Below are 16,790 nucleotides of genomic sequence, written 5' to 3' on the forward strand. Positions count from 1 at the left end.
TAACTCCGGGTGCATGTTAACAAGGCCATCCTCACGAAGGTATCACGTTGCACAAAGTACACGCACACAGCGTCGATGACACTCACTCGGACTCCGGGTGCACGATAACAAGGTAATCCTCACGAAGGTCTCACGCTGCACAAAGCACAAGCGCACAGGATTGTTGAGACTCACTCGGATTCCAGGTGTTCAGGATAATATGGCAATCCTCACGAAGGTCTCACGCTGCACGCTGCACACGCACACAGCGTCGTTTAGACAAACTTGGATTCCGGTGCACACTATAACTGGACAATCCTCCCAAAGGGTTCAGGCTGCAAAAAGCACATGCACACAGCTACGCTGATCCTCACTTGGATTCCAGGGGCCCACGATCACAGGGCCCTGCTCACGAGGGTCTCAGGCTGCAAGAAGCACACGCACACAGCTTCACTGAGACTCTCCTGGAAACGTTTTTGTTCCTGAGTTTCCGCAACAGGGAGCCAGCTCACCTCCGGCCCTTGGGAATAAGTTACTTCAGAACGCAGCACAGCAAAGTCCTTTCAAGCAGAGGGACACAGCACACAGCAAAGTACCTTTAGCCTTTCCTTGGTTAAAACAGCAAACTGCAGGCCAGCCCCAGAACAAAGCAAGGGTCAGTCCTTTCCTTCAGTCTCTTCAGTTGTTTCTTCCTTGGCAAAAGTTCCTCTGGACCACGAAGTAGCTCCACTCTTGTTCAGTCTTGGTCAAGCCATTCTCCAAAGTTCAGGTGCCTCAGCTCTCATAGTCTTACCCCTCAATGGCTTTGAAGGCTTTATGTTCAGGGGGCACTGACCCCTGTTCAAACCAGTTCGGTGACACCTTCTTCCCTTGATAAGTGGGGGTCTGGATTCTCAATCACTCAGTAGGAGATAGGACAACTGTTTTATAGCAGCAACCCAGGCCTCATCACCTCTAGGGGCTATTCCTCCCCCTATACTCCAGATGCAGGTCAGCCTGTTGCTGCCTCACCTCCTCCCCTGGGTCAAGACATTCCCCAGATCCTATCGCTTTCAAATCCAGACAGTCAATCCACAACCAGACAGAGACACACAGAAATGTTAGAGCACAAAGATCCAGCCACTTTTAAAAGAGTGGCTTCTAAACACAAAATGCATAATCACCTTCATAAAAATATGTGTTATTACATTGTGAGTTCAGGCACACTAAACGTCACCTCCCCATCTTAAGCTTTTCGGAAGATAGGCTGGAAAACATATTACACAGCCTTGCCATTCTATCTTAAGGGCAAGATGGCCTTTCAACAATGAAACAGTAAATAGACATTATTTCACTGTCAGGACATGGTACACACCTTAGTATATGTATTACCTTTCACATGCACTGCACCCTGCCCAGGGGGTACCCTGGACCTACCATAGGGGTGTCTGATGTGCATAGAAAGGGAAGGGTAAGGTCTGGCAAGTGAGTGCACTTTTCAGATCAACATGGCAGTTTAGCAAACTGCGCGCAGGCACTGCAATGGCAGGCCTGAGTTCCCTTTTTAAGGCTACTTGTGTGGGTGGCACAATTAGTGCTGCAGGCCCACCAGTAGCATTTGCATTAACAGTCCTGGAACACATAGTATACCTTACTAGGGACTATACTAGTAAGGCAAACATACGAATACATGACAACCAATTACCATTACACTTTATACAGGGAGCACTTGCACTTTGACACTGTTTAGCAGTGGCACAGTGTCCAAAGCATCTAAGTTGGCAACACTATGTCAGAAAAAAGGTCTAGGGGAAAATCAAAAAGTTTAGGGAACTTTAGCCAAAAAGGACCAAGTCCTACACATGCTGACTATATTGTGTAGTTAAACATGTTTATGGGGATGTATTTTGTTGAAATACGATACCTGAGTTCAGTTTCACGTAGTCTCTAAATAACTGAGAAAAGGGCACATAATCTAAAGAATGGAAATCAGTACATTCTAATATGGTGTACTTGGTAACCATGAAGGATCCCCCTACCTTAGTTCCAGTGATAATTCCAACCTGGAAGAGGTTCCTATTATTTCTGCGCCTGGAGATGTAGACTATTTAGCTTTGTGTCCGAATATCTTTATGTGCTTCCAAGTGTAAGGGAGTTTCTTTTAGAAGAACTGCCCATATGACATAGCTAGGTGAGGAAAGTGGCATTACGTCTCAGTTCCTCACTGAACATAGTCTACAAAATATTAAGTGTCCAGGTTTCAAGTCCTCACTGTACATAGTCTCCTACATGTTAGGTATAGAGTACGAGTAGATCACTAGATTAGTGTGGAAACAGTCATGTATTGCAATAACATGTGGTCTAACAAAATAAGCAGGGATGATAGTGAGAGTGCTCTATAAACTATGATAATGGCATGGCGTTCTTAGAAATCCTAACTCCACATCAAGTAGCTTCTAGTAATCTATTCAGATATGTAAGGCTATGTAATCCCGCCAGTGTTTCAGTTCCTATGGAAGTGGGTACGGGTTAATCCCCAAGGAAGTATTGAAGCTTATGGTCCGTGTTCAAGCCCTGTTTGACACTTTTAAGTATCATAATACATAGCGCCTCTCTCCTCCTGAATTTTAGTTCCCTGTTACCTCCCCTTGGGTCTTTGTGTGTGACATCAAAACCATAGAAGGAGAATGTTCTATGTGTGCTTTGAGAGTTACATTCTGCTATATGTGTGGCAATTGGATATCTGGTGTCCCCTTGCTTTACAGCCCTCATGTGTTCCCCATTATGCTCTTTGAGGCTCCTGATGGTACTTCTAATGTATGTTAGTCCACACTTACACTCAATAGCATACACTACATATTTTTGGTAACAGGAAATATTGTTGTCAATTTTGTACACCCTATTGTTAGGTTCCCTAAATTCTTTCTTTTTGTCAGTGGCCAATCTGCACATGGAGCAGTGGCCACCTTTGAAAAAGCCAAAAGTGTGTTGGGTAAGCCAGTTTTATTTGTTCTTTCTTTCCCCCATTGATAAATTAATGCACAACGGCATTGTACAAAAAGCACATACAACACCAGTTTCACATGGATTACCACAAAGTAGTATTCACTCTTTTATCATTCACACAAGTCGCCTAAGTCACTCTGTCAATAATTTGAAAGATAAAGTTTCCTTACTACCATTGCATACACAAACAAGTACTTGTGTATATATTCCTTAGTCCTGACGAAGTCGCTGGGAAATCCCCTGTAACAGCTGTGAAACATGTGTTGGCTAAGAAGGCTTAAGATCTTGAATTAAAGACATCTGAAAATACAAAGACAAGCATCACTGTGATATTTTATGAAACTTTATATATTTACTTTTAAACGTGTACATGGGACCTGAGGGTTTCACAGCCCAATTTTATGACATTTTCTGTCACAAGCTTGCACCCCTTTTGGCAAGGCTGTACAATTCACTCGTTGACATGGGCTCTCTGACTGAGTCTTTGCTGGAGGCAGACATTTCAGTTATTCATAAGTCAGGTAAGGACTCTGTGTTATGTGGCTTACATCGACCCATCTCTCTTGGTAATATAGATGCCAAGCTCTTTTCAGGGATAATGGCAGTACCTGGATCAAGCTGGATTCATACCGGCAAGGCAATGCGGTGACAACACAAAATGTCTCTTTCACCTTATAGATAAAATAGCAAAGTGAGGAAAGAAAGCGATCTTTCAATCTATTGATTCAGAGAAAGCATTTAATTGCATCAATTGGCCCTATCTTTTTGCAGCTCTTAAAGCATTTGGTGACACATTTCTTCGATGGGTCAGTAGCAAATATAGTGCTACCCTTGCCTTTATGCGAGTCAACGGCGTGTCATCCTCTATGTTTCTCATTCTTTGCGGAACCCATCAGGGTTGCCCCTTCTCCCCCCTTCTCTGTGCACTTTATATAGAGCAATTGGTGCAATGGCTGAGAGACAATCCGCATATCTTCGGTATTCCTTTTGGTAACGAGCGACACCTTATTAGCTTCTATGCAGACAATGTAATCCTCTGGATGTCCGATCCAGTGACCCGCTGCCTCTGGTCTTGGTAGAACTGCAGCTCTTTGGTGAGACCTCTGGCTTCAAGGTCAACCTACACAAATCTCAGATCTTGAACCTATCGGTCACTCCTACGAACGAAGCTACACTCCGCTCTCAATTTCGGGTTGCTTGGATGGAAATATTCATCAACCATCTGGGAATTAGGGTGGCGAAATCTTTGCCTCAAACTATAGCTTTAAATTATTCTACTCTTCTCTCTCAGACAAATGACACTCTGTCCTCTTGGGGTGGCCTTCAACTATCATGGATGGGTTGCATAGCAGCAGTAAAAAGGACGGTTCTTCCTCGCAGACTGATCCTCTTTCAAGCGCTTCCCCTGACCCCCCGCCTAACGTCATGTGCACATTACAGCGTACTATTAATAGATTTCTTTGGGATAATAAGAAACTGCGCTAAAAGAGCAAAGGTGGATTGCGCTTTCCCTCCATTATCCATTACTCTCAAGCCACCCACCTCCATATGTGATAGAATGGAACCGTTCTTCTTCGGAGAAGCACTGCTCTTTCATGGACCACGCTGTTGCTGACACCAATATCTGGCAGGAAGTCTGGCTCCCCTACCAACATTGATCCTTGGACTTATACTCTTCACCAGTAATGGCCTCAGCATGTATACTGCTCAGCAGTATGGGGCAGTATTGCTCTATCAATGGGCCTCACAACGTTCCATTCTCCGATAATGCAGAGCCTTAAAAACCCAGGCTTCTCCCCTGGTCATGATACTTTGCCTTTTAGACGCTGGAGTGAGGGGTTCCCTTTTTGACCACGATGGTATCATTCCATTTGAGCGGATGAAGGTGGACTACTCCCTAATCCCAATAGATTACTTTGCATACCTACAACTAAGGCACTAGGTGACATTTTTGGAATACAAACAAGGTGCCACCTGTCTCTTGACTATTTTTGAACAATGGCTGATTCATAAGACAATCTCTCCTCCCTTCTTTCTACAGGGAAACAAAGGACAACATCCAAGGGACACCTACGTTGGGAGGCAGAGTTAGGGCAGACTCTGTCGAGCAAAGAATGGGATGACGATTTTTACAGGGTTCACTCCACGGACCACAATATGGCTAGTAAGGAGATCACTTACAAGATTGCAGGCTACTTGTACCTTACCCCAGCACACCTGCATAGCTGGGATCTAGGTTGTCCCATAGAATGCTGTTGCCGTCTGACTGGCTGTCTCATGCACATTCTCTGACACTGCTCCAAACTTTATCACTTCTGGACACAGGTCCTGCATGATTTAGACAGTGCTTTAATACCAAAATTCCCTTCATACACTGTCTTAGACTTACCAAACCCCTTGACCTATCTGTTGCGCTCCAAACATAGCAGACAAATAGCTCAGGAGCTGGGGGCAGCGCACAAGTAATTCTGGCACTTTGGGGTACAGAGATAGTTCTGGATCATGTTTCATGGCTGCATAAGCTATATTACGTTTTTGGGTATGGAGGTACTACCCTTGACAGCCAACTTCAAGGCTGACACCTATTCAATCCTCTGGGCACCCTTTATCAAGATCCTTTACTCTGAGTTTCGGGAGCTTTCATGGCAAACGTTTCTGCAGTTCCTACATATGATCCCCACAGGAGCCAAGACCTCACCTAAACCACTTACTCTCCTATATTTTTCTATTTGTTTTCCCTACCTCCGATCCCGAACAATTAACTTGTGCGATTAGATAACTTGTGCGGAGGAGCAAAGGGCGGGAGTGGGTGGGGGATGAGGAACTTTGGGGCATATTATCAAGGATAGGTGATACATTATCGTCGCTTTTATCGGCAGGAAACTGCCAATAAAGCGGCGATAATGGCCTTGATAATATGCTCTATGAATTCCAGTCGAAGCCCATGTCAGATGTGTTCACATCTAACATGGGCTTCGATTGGAATTCATAGAGCATATTTTCAAGGCCATTATCGCCGCTTTATCGGCAGTTTCCTGCCGATAAAAGCGGCGATAATGTGAACACATCTAACATGGGCTTCGACTGGAATTCATAGAGCATATTATCAAGGCCATTGTCGCCGCTTTATCGGCAGTTTCCTGCCGATAAAAGCGGCGATAATGTATCACCTGTCCTTGATAATATGCCCCTTTGTTCTTTATTCCTTGTATTCCTTGTCAAAGACTGCCGGCCTTCAGGTTGTAGCTAAATGGCTGTGTCAAATATGCTATGCTTATCCTACGCTGCCGGCCGTTGGTTGTGGGTGGATAGCTATGTATCATGCTTTACAGGTTTCAATAAATGAAATTTCCATGAAGGGTAATTTCCAAACTAGTAACATAAAATCAGACTTTACCATTAAGTTAAGTTTTGATTTACTGTTAAAAAATAATCCATGAACCATTTTTCAAGTTACTTCCAAATTGGATTTAGCACTTATTAAATGTAGAAGTGTAAACCAGTGCTAACGTACGGCAGAGCCAGTCTTGCCACAGTGAAAAACAACTTTAGAGGTTTTTCACTGCAAAGGTATATAAACCATGAAATGTACATGTCCTACTTTTAAAATCCCACTCCCCATGCCCTATGGGCATTGAAGGCCTACCTTAGGGGTGACATGTGTATAAAAAAAGTAAGATTTAGGCTAGGCAAAATATTTTTTTTACCAGGCCAAAATGGTTGTTTAAAACTGCACACCCAGGCCTCGGTGGCAGGCCTGTTGACATGCTTTGTAGTGCTACCGTGGTGAGAGGAACATTGAGTACTGCAGTGTGGCAGCCCACTAGTGGAATTTAATTTCCTGGCCCTGGGTACAGGTAGTACCATATAATAGGGACCTATAAGCAAATTAAACGTGCCAATGATGTGTATGCCTATTTTCATGATGTTTAAAAGGAGGAGCACAAGCACTTTATCACTGATTAGTATAGCTAAAGTGTACTGAGTTCTAAAGCCAACACAAATATCTAAAAAGGCAAACAAATCTTGGGTGGCTCTGCCCAAAGGACAACTTTCCAATAAACCTGAAACCCTGGACCTAAATAAGTAGTGCTCTGCCTCTACTGCATTATAAGCTGTAAGCCCAGCAGTTGGACATCTTTCCCAGAGTGCCCCATCCTCCTGGCACTTTCCGCTGACTATTCCAGTGGTCGTTTCACCATGCCAGATCCACCCCATCGACTGGTGCATGTGTACTCTCACCTTTTACTATGTTCAACTGCGTGAGAGTTAGCGTCCTGGTACTTAAACCTACATTCATGGACGATTTAAGGACCTCTACTATCTGGCCACCTCGCTGCAGCACATTTTGAGCTGTACAGATCTGACCAAGTTATTAGCAACTCTGACCTAATTACATGCCCATTTTTTTGACATTCAGCAAAATTCTTACACCCCCTAACACAAACCTCTGAATCATAATACGAATATCCTAAATGTTCTTGTATGGTGAACAGGGCATGGTTTATAGTTTGTCGAAGGTATATATCTAAACGAACTTTCATAAATCTGGTACATTTGTATTATTATTTTTTGTGTATGTTAATGTTTCTGTAAATTGTATGCTTTATACCTAAAAACAAATCATTCAAAAAAGTGTTCTTTTTTCTTTTATATATTCACTTTGGGAAATTAACCTTTTCTGAGCCAATTAGAAATAATGATATAAAGAACTATTTTGACCGTCTTGTTGTTTCTAATCAGAATACTTTAAATTTACAGCATTTTATAGCACTTTGAATGCCCGTAGCTCATATCATTCCTCTATGAATAAATATTTGAATACAAAATCCACAGCATATTGGCATTTTAAGAAATAAAGATGACACCATGTTATTTCCACCTTTGTTTGATGTTTATAAAGCTCTAGCGTATTTCTTGAGCATCTCATCTATGTTTAAAACGAAAAGCTAATGCACTAAATTATTTACGGAACACCTTAATATTTTACTACTGTACAGTAATAAAACCGTGTTCTCTTCTTAGAATAAAAGCCTGAAAAATAAACTCATGTCAGGAAACAAGCTTTGCGGTATTCATGCTGAAGAGGTGAGTAGAGCACATGTTTTATTTCTAAAGGTTTGAGAGCAAGCTAGTTGCATGCTGAATGCTTGCACTGCACTGAAATAAAATCAGACAACAGACACATCATTTCGTAACTAAAATATTTGTACATGAATGAGCGTATTCTCAAAGCTGCCATGAATTAGACATGTAGCAAATATTATAATGCTAAGGGTCAGCATATTTTGAAGTTAATTACGTATGCCCATTTCTACACAACAATTGTGCTTTCTGTCTGGTTAGCTGAAATTAGAATTAAGTCCGATTTTTAAAAGAGAACAGCGTGGGCACATGTTGTAAAGCATCCTGGTCCTTAACACAAGGAAACAGCCGACATTAAATTTGTTATTATTGTTTATTACAGTTCGTTGTGATGATTGCATTTGTCAAAATGTACAGAGGCAAATGCATATAAATTTGTCTTTTAATGTTTGGCACTCGCTGGAAAATCGTAAGGCCTGCACTCCGAGGTCCACTACATTTGTTTGGAGTTTTTTTTATAAGAAATCAAAATAACTCTGTACAGGTATGCCTTGATCCTTCACTAGCTGCGGCTTTCGAAGAGTCATTTTTGAAGACTTTAGAAAATTCCATGTTGTGAAGCGAAAATATACTTATTTATGTTCGTACTAGAAAAACATTGCACAGATGGAAAGCCTCTTGATATCATTTTTTCCAACATGGGTTAAACATTTTCCCCATAGAGAAACATTTTTCCTTTAACACTCACAGATTTGGGGTGGACAACTTACCTTAACAAGCATTGGCCATACCAATAGGTATACCAATAGGTCTGGCTTAAGAATGAAAGTGCCTTTTGTATCATTTGATGAGTGTAGACATTCAAGACATTCAATAAGCCTTCAAATAGGCACAGTCACTTATCTTTGCATTCATGCATCCAATCATCAGTTCGCTGACTCATCCTTCCATTCAGCCTCTGACACAACCCCAGCAAAACACACAAAAACTCAACAACATGTACAAAATAATTTAAAAGAATGGAAGTAAAAAAAAAACATGCTGCCTTCTAAACACTATGAGCATATGTTTGTGATAGCAGAACTAGACATCGTAGCGGGTGTCCATCTTGCAAAGGTATTGTAAACAGATCAAGGATGGCCACTAGGATTGGCCATCTTGAAATAGTAATAAAATGATGCACTATAAACAACAACATGATCTACTGGCTTAGAGGAGGTAGCCAGGTGGAATATGACTCACTGCAGACGAAATGAGTAGCAAGAAAGCAACCCATTACAGCTACCTGGAGAGTGATAATATGCTCTTAAAAAAGAATTAAAAAAGAAAGTGAAGCAACTAAATGAAAAAAATGAAACCTGTAGAAGGAAAATGACCTGAAAATGTCATAATTAGCAGGGCAAAACGACAATAACTAAACAATGTACTCTATATACATTAGACCTGTCACCCTTAGGGTGGTCTTCCGCCAAACCTTTTGCCTACTCCCCTCCTACTTGCTGAAATTAATTTTGGTAGCCCTAGGACTCTGTGCACATTACCATTGCTAACCAGTACAAAAGAGCTTGCGAAATTGCCACATTTAATTTACTTAAAATTCCCTAGCAGAGTGGTACTACAACTACCATAGCCTGTAAATTAAATGCAACAAGTAGGCCTGCAGTACTTATTGTGCCACCCACTTAAGTAGCCCTTCAAAACAGGTTTCAGCCCTGCCATTGCAGCCTGTGTGAAGCTTTAAACTTGGAAAAGTAACCCCTTTACCATACATAAACCTTCCCTTTCAATACATACAAAGTACCACTAAGGTTGGCCCTAGATACCCTAAGGACGGAGTGAGGCGTATTTAAAAAGTTGAATATGTAGTTTTAACTTTTGCATGTCCTGGTACTAAAAAACTCTTACATTCGTTTTTCACCACTGCAGGGCCTACCTCGCCTATAGGATTACATTAAATAATTAATAACTTTTAGACATGTCAAGTTTGGTTTAAAAATAATTGCAATTTGAAACCCTCTTTAGAAGTAAAGTCATATTTTAAGACAGAATTTTGAAAATTCCACTTTTAGAAAGTTGCAACATGTAAAACAGGGGGCACCCTAAAATGACAAGGGTATAACTTATGTTTGAAACAGTGTCCTAAGGGTTTAATTTATAAACAGAATCCCATCAGTTGTACAATACCTAAAATGTATTGTTATAAGAAATGAGACAATAGACAGAGATATGGCCAAGAAACATCAGAAATTAATCTATATATTAGATCAATTTAATCAATCCTAAATAACATCAAAATAGATAAATAAAATATTAGGTGCATTTTTTGGGCCTATTTTGATGCTGCTTATGACAGTTGCATGATTGAGAGTCTGTTTGTTAGTGATTCCTTTAGAGTACTGTTGCAGATATAATATACTTTTAGAAACTTTGAATCTCTTGTCCCAACTATTTGATGCCTCTAGCCTGTATCCTGGACCACATGAATGATTATTTGCCTCTAAGCTGCTAGGTGTGTTGAATTATGGGGTATAGATAGAACTATTGTTAGGTTGGTAAGCACCCCATATTTCCTGAAGCCAACTTTGTTTGCTGCACAATGTAGTGACGTTAGACTGCCAAACCACACCTCCTTATACACCTGCTTTCATCACCATTTTATCTCTATCAAAAAGGGATTGACCACATACCCAGAAGCTGCGTCCACACTTGCACAATGAGTGTACATAAAGGCTGTGTGCACAGGTCGCTGTGTCTGAATACCAGCCGGGGCTGGCAGCTCATTGCTCATGACTCATTGTCAGTGAAATTGCTCTCCCACCCTCGCAGCTTCACCATTAAGTGAGGTGCCCCTGCCCCTGCACTCTTGAGTGTTGGTGATCGAGGCCCTCCTCCACCCGCAGGTTTCCCTGCGCCTCATCCCTGGTGGTCCAGTGGACCTCTGTCTCCTTTCTTTCTTTCTGCTCCTTCACTCCTTTTTCTCCCCTTTCTATCTTTCACCTTTCTGCACCTCTGCTCTTTTGCGCCTTATTTCTGCCCATTTCCCTTTCTCTCCCTCTGCTCCTTCACTCGTTTTCACTCGTTTTTTTCCCTTTCTATCTTTCACCTTCCTGCACCTCTGCTCTTTTGTGCCTTATTTTTGCCCATTTTCCCTTTCTCTCCCTCTGCTCCTTCACCCGTTTTCACTCGTTTTTTTACCCTTTCTATCTTTTTCCTTTCTGCTCATTTCTGCATCTCTGCTCTTTTGTGCCTTATTTCTGCTTATTTTCCCTTTTTTCTTTATCCCTTCTTTCCTCCCTTTACCTTTCCCCGCCGCTGCTGCCCCCGCGGCCCCTCCCCCTCCCAGCACGACCGGCCCAATCCAGCTCCCCTCCCCGCTCCCGCCTCCCAGCTGTCCAGCCCTCCCCGACCCCTACTTAATGGAGGCCATTGCGCGGCCGCGGGCTGCGGGCGCGCCGCTGGTGCGTCAAAGGCAAGCACGTCTGCGCCCGTCTGCGACCCGTCCGCGACCAACACCAGGAACCCAGGACCTCCACCCCGCCAATGCTACGACCCAGCAGCACTCCACGCACTCAACCCAGGCTGCAACAACAACTGCAAGCTAGCATCACCAGCCGACACCCATGGACCCTTCAGCTGTCACCGCTGCCGGCACACCTGCAGCACCGCCAAGAACACGGATCCAGCACAACCCGCCCACAAGAACACAACCGAACCGAAGACCCTACAATGCATCCTCCTCAACGTCCGATCCCTCCACAAACACGCCACAGAAATCTGGGACCTCCTCGACAGCACAACCCCAGACGTAGCATTCTTCACCAAAACCTGGACCAACACCACCTCAGGACCGGACATCGCCATCGCCATCCCCCAAGGATACAAGATCTCCAGGAAGGACCGCCCCATCCACCCAGGAGGAGGAATCGCCATCGTCCACAAGTCCAGCCTCCGCCTGAGCACACTTCCTGACGAGTCCACAGAACTGATGGAACACCTTCACTTCAAGATACTGGCCAGCCCCACCGCCGCCCTCCCAGGAACCCTCATCTACCGACCCCCTGGACCCCGCGGACCCTTCGCCAACTCCATTACGGACATTATCTCCCCGCAGGCCATCGCATCCACCAACTACACCCTGCTGGGAGACCTCAACTTCCACCTCGACAATCAACTGGACCCCAACACCACATCCCTCCTGGACAACCTCCACAACATTGGACTCCGCCAGATCGTGACCGAGCCCACGCACTCAGCAGGACACACCCTCGACCCCCTCTTCACTACAGGAAACTCCATCACCTTCAGCCACACCACCGAACTCCCATGGACCGACCATCGTTGCGTCCACTTCACCTTCAGAACACCCACCATCCACAGACACCAGCACCTGCTTCCACAAAGAAACTGGACCAAAATCACCGATGACCAGCTCACCTCCTCACTCAACAACTCCACCCCAACGATCGCGGAAAACGACAACCCCAACACCGCAGCCCGAACCCTGCATAGATGGATCTCGGACAGCACCAACACCATAGCCCCCCTCAAGAAAAACAACAATACCCGTGCCAAGAAAGCCAGATGGTTTACCACCGAACTTCGAGAGTCCAGGCGCACATGCCGCCGCCTCGAAAAGGCCTGGAGAAACACCAAATCCACAGAAGCCCACAACAACTTCAGAGCCGCCACCAACGCCCACCATCAACTCATCAGAGAAACGAGGAAAAAAGCGATTGAAGACAGAATCTCCACCCACGCACACAACAGCAAGGAACTCTTCAGCATCATCAAGGAGTTCGCCCAACCCACCAGCGAGTCTACCGACATCCCTCCCTCACAAGACCTCTGCGACAAACTCAGCATCTTTTTCCACCACAAAATCAAGAGCATCTACGACAACTTTGACGAAGACAACCAACACACTGAACCCTCACCAACCACCCCCGACACCCGGAAACCAGCGATTGATGACTGGACAGCCCTCACCACCGAAGACACACTGAAGACAATGAAGTCAATCCACTCAGGGGCCCCCACGGACCCCTGCCCCCACCACATCTTCAACAGAGCCGCCAACACCATCGCACCCATGCTCCGCCAAACTATCAACCGCTCCCTGGCGACCGCCTCATTCCCCGACGACTGGAAACACGCCGAGGTCAACCGCCTCCTAAAGAAACCCTCAGCGGACCCCACCGACCTCAAAAACTACAGACCCATCTCCCTGCTCCCGTTCCCAGCGAAAGTCATCGAGAAAGCCATCAACAGCCAACTCGCCACATTCATTGAAGAACACAACATCCTCGACTCCTCCCAATCCGGCTTCAGAAAAAACCACAGTACGGAAACCGCCCTCCTCGCCGCAACAGACGACATCCGCACCTTACTGGACAAAGGAGAAACAGTAGCCCTCATCCTCCTCGACCTATCAGCGGCGTTCGACACAGTCTCCCACCGCACCCTAATACGCAGACTCTACGATGCAGGAATCCAGGACAAGGCCCTCGACTGGATCTGCTCCTTCCTCTCCAGCAGGACACAGCGGGTCAGACTCCCCCCTTTCCTCTCGGACCCCACACCTATCACCTGCGGAGTCCCCCAGGGCTCCTCCCTCAGCCCGACGCTCTTCAACGTCTACATGGCTCCACTTGCCCCCATCGTCAGAACCTACGGACTCAACATCGTGTCATATGCAGACGACACCCAGCTCATCCTCTCCCTATCCAACGAGCCCAACACCGCCAGACGCAACTTTCGAGAAGGCATGGAAGCCGTCGCCAAATGGATGAAAAACAGCTGCCTACAACTAAACACCAACAAAACAGAAGTACTCATCATGGGCCCAAACCCCGACGCCTGGAGTGACACCTGGTGGCCCACCGCCCTCGGAAACCCGCCAACCCCCACAGACCACGCACGCAACCTGGGAATCTTCCTGGACTCCGAGCTCAAAATGGACCGCCAGATCAACTCTGTCTCATCTTCCTGCTTCCACACCCTCCGCCTCCTTCGTAAGACCTTCAAATGGATCCCCCTCGAACACCGAAAGACAGTCACTCACGCCCTGGTCACCAGCAGACTCGACTACGGCAACGCACTCTACGCCGGAATAAACAAAAACCTCATCCGCAAGCTACAGAACATCCAGAACGCCGCCGCAAGACTGGTCCTCAACCTGCCAAAACACTGCCACATCTCCCAGCACCTACGCACACTCCACTGGCTCCCCGTCGAGGCGAGAATCACCTTTAAGATGCTCACCCACGCACACAAGGCCCTCCACGGCACCGGACCAGCATACCTGAACAGCCGACTCAAATTCCACGCACCCCAAAGGACCCTACGATCAGCCCATCTTTCCTACGCTGTGGTCCCCCGCACCAGAAAGACCAGATCGGGAGGCCGCTCCTTCTCCTTCCTCGCGGCCAAAGCATGGAACGCCCTTCCGCTCCACCTCAGACAGACAACATCGCTCCCCATCTTCGCAAGAAACCTCAAAACCTGGCTCTTCGACAGACCCCCTCCTTGATGGAATGGAACCTGCACCCCCCAACCCCCCCCACCCCTAGCGCCTTGAGACCCTTACGGGTGAGTAGTCGCGCTTTAACAAACTCCTGATTGATTGATTGAGCCATACATCGGAAACTAACAGAATGAACAGCAAATCATCGGCTCAACCTCACTGTGGCGCAAATTATCCCCATTAGAGAATGATTCTTACTTCCCCAACACCTCAAAAAAATAGATATAGGCAAAGCAGTGGTGCAACATAAGACCCCCACACTGCTCCCGAGTAAGTTGGGGAAATGGACCCCTCTTTGCACTTTGCAGGGAGGCCTCTCAAATTTTGTTACTCCACCGAGGCAAACACAGAGCATATATTCTGTTATAGCCTAAGGTTGCTGATGGAACTGTGGGGCCAGCCCCTGACTTCCACTTATTTAAGGAATCATGGGAGAGCTATTACTCCCCTTGGCAACAGAGCAGCCAGGGTGGTCTTAGCTCCCATGTAGAAATCCGGCAACCCTCAAGCATACAGAGGTCCCACACCCAAAGTGGATTGAGTTCAGTTACAGCCCCAGAGAAAGGGGCTGAGCGTGGAGCAGAGGTCTCCGTAAACCCCGGTAATATTTACATTTACATAGTATACTTGATTTAAATATGTGGGGCCTCATTTATGAGGCTGTGCGTCAATTTTACGCCGCCGGTGCGTCACTTTTTGTTGCGCACCAGTGGCATAAAAAATGCGCCTTGTTGCGCCAAATTTACAAAGTGACGCATCTAGGTAGATGCGTCACTTTGTAAACCCCTGCGCCACATTATACCTGCGCCAGGTATATTGTATGCAAGGGGGGCGTATTGACGCAAGAAAGGGTCGTAGAAGTGACGCAGTGAAATCTATGAGATTTCACTGCGTCATTTCTAGGACGCCGTTGGGTCAAAATCTTGCGCCTGCCTCACAGCAGGCGTAAGACTGACGCAGGCCCTTTCACATGGGGCTTGCCCCATGTGAAAGGATGCAATGCTGGAGTTGCGTCACTTTTGTGACACACTCCTGCAATGCGTCACTTTTGCGCTTACAGATACATCAGAAATACTAACGTATCTGTAACTCCTTGCGCAATGATACGTCATATTGTAAATATGACGCATCATTGGGGTCGCAAGGAGGACGCAATGAAAAGTGACGCATCGCTGTTTTCACGCAGCGATGAGTCACTTTTCTTAAATGAGGCCCGTGGTTTGGCAAATCATGCGTAATCCTAATGTAATGTAATGGATTTTTTTTCTAAAGAATAGGAGTTTTATTTCTAGTTTTCATCTCATGTTTAAATCTATGTACATATTTGAGCATTATTATATCATATTTTCATAATATGGACTTGTGCAGAAGGTCACAAAGGAATCCTAGGTAATGGCTGAAAGGAATGGTTTTAGTGAATCTCCCATCGGAGGTGTTGAGCGTGCCAAGTGAAATACACACATCCACTATTTTCCTGCTCTGGCAAAGCTTTAAAGCGCTGGATCGCTACCACACAATCAATGCCAAAGCAGGGCATGTTGTATAAACTAACAATTCCAAAAAGAGAATTACTGATCAGAAAACTAACTACCAAGCGAAGCTGGAAAGAGCGCTGGCTAATACTGATACCTCTCAATGAACTCGTCAAGTAAATAATGCTCATGGCAGAACAAATACATGTTTTAGGTGACTAATTAAAAGAAACTTTAGAACATGGAGAAGTCAGGAGAATGAAGTTCTAGACACGCATATGATATGCTGTAAACTTTGTAAAGTACTAAATTGTTTTTTGCTTTTACAAGTTGCTTTCATCATCAACTAATAAGTCGTACTGGAATTTAACATAAATTGAAAATAAGGTATTTAAAAAAAATAAAAAATCTGTCTCCTTCTGCATCAATTGTACCTTTATATGCACATAAAGTCATCTACACACTGCCGACTGACACATTACCTCATCATAATTATGCTTGCATAGACCACAACTAAGATCAGATACACCACTGATGTTTGGATGGCCTTCCAACCAAAGTAACACAGAAACTCGAGAGTCCACAGCCATGAAGCCGCATCATACTGAAATAACCTCACTGGGTGCCCGGCAAGTAGATGTTACATTTAAAGATGTCTGCTTAATTCACAAGTCATGGCATGGCCAAGTGTCTAAATGACTGGCCAAGTGCATGCTTCCTTAATACCAAACCAGACTCCTGATGTC

At 45.1% G+C, this 16,790-nt stretch overlaps 1 protein-coding gene across 3 annotated transcripts in view; it reads left to right on the top strand.

The window, feature by feature from the left end:
- Positions 1–16,790, top strand: part of LUZP2 (leucine zipper protein 2) — a 1,331,862-nt gene that overhangs the window by 847,884 nt on the left and 467,188 nt on the right. For 2 of the 3 annotated variants that reach the window (XM_078684660.1, XM_078684657.1), the window contains exon 6: positions 7,990–8,051. In XM_078684660.1, the coding sequence (XP_078540786.1) occupies positions 7,990–8,051 (62 nt within the window). Of the gene's footprint in view, positions 1–7,989; positions 8,053–16,790 lie in introns of all 3 variants that reach the window. The other variant, XM_078684658.1, reaches the window with a different exon arrangement.

The sequence above is a fragment of the Lissotriton helveticus genome, chromosome 3_2 (genome assembly GCF_964261635.1).
Source record: "Lissotriton helveticus chromosome 3_2, aLisHel1.1, whole genome shotgun sequence".
Lineage (NCBI taxonomy): Eukaryota > Metazoa > Chordata > Amphibia > Caudata > Salamandridae > Lissotriton > Lissotriton helveticus.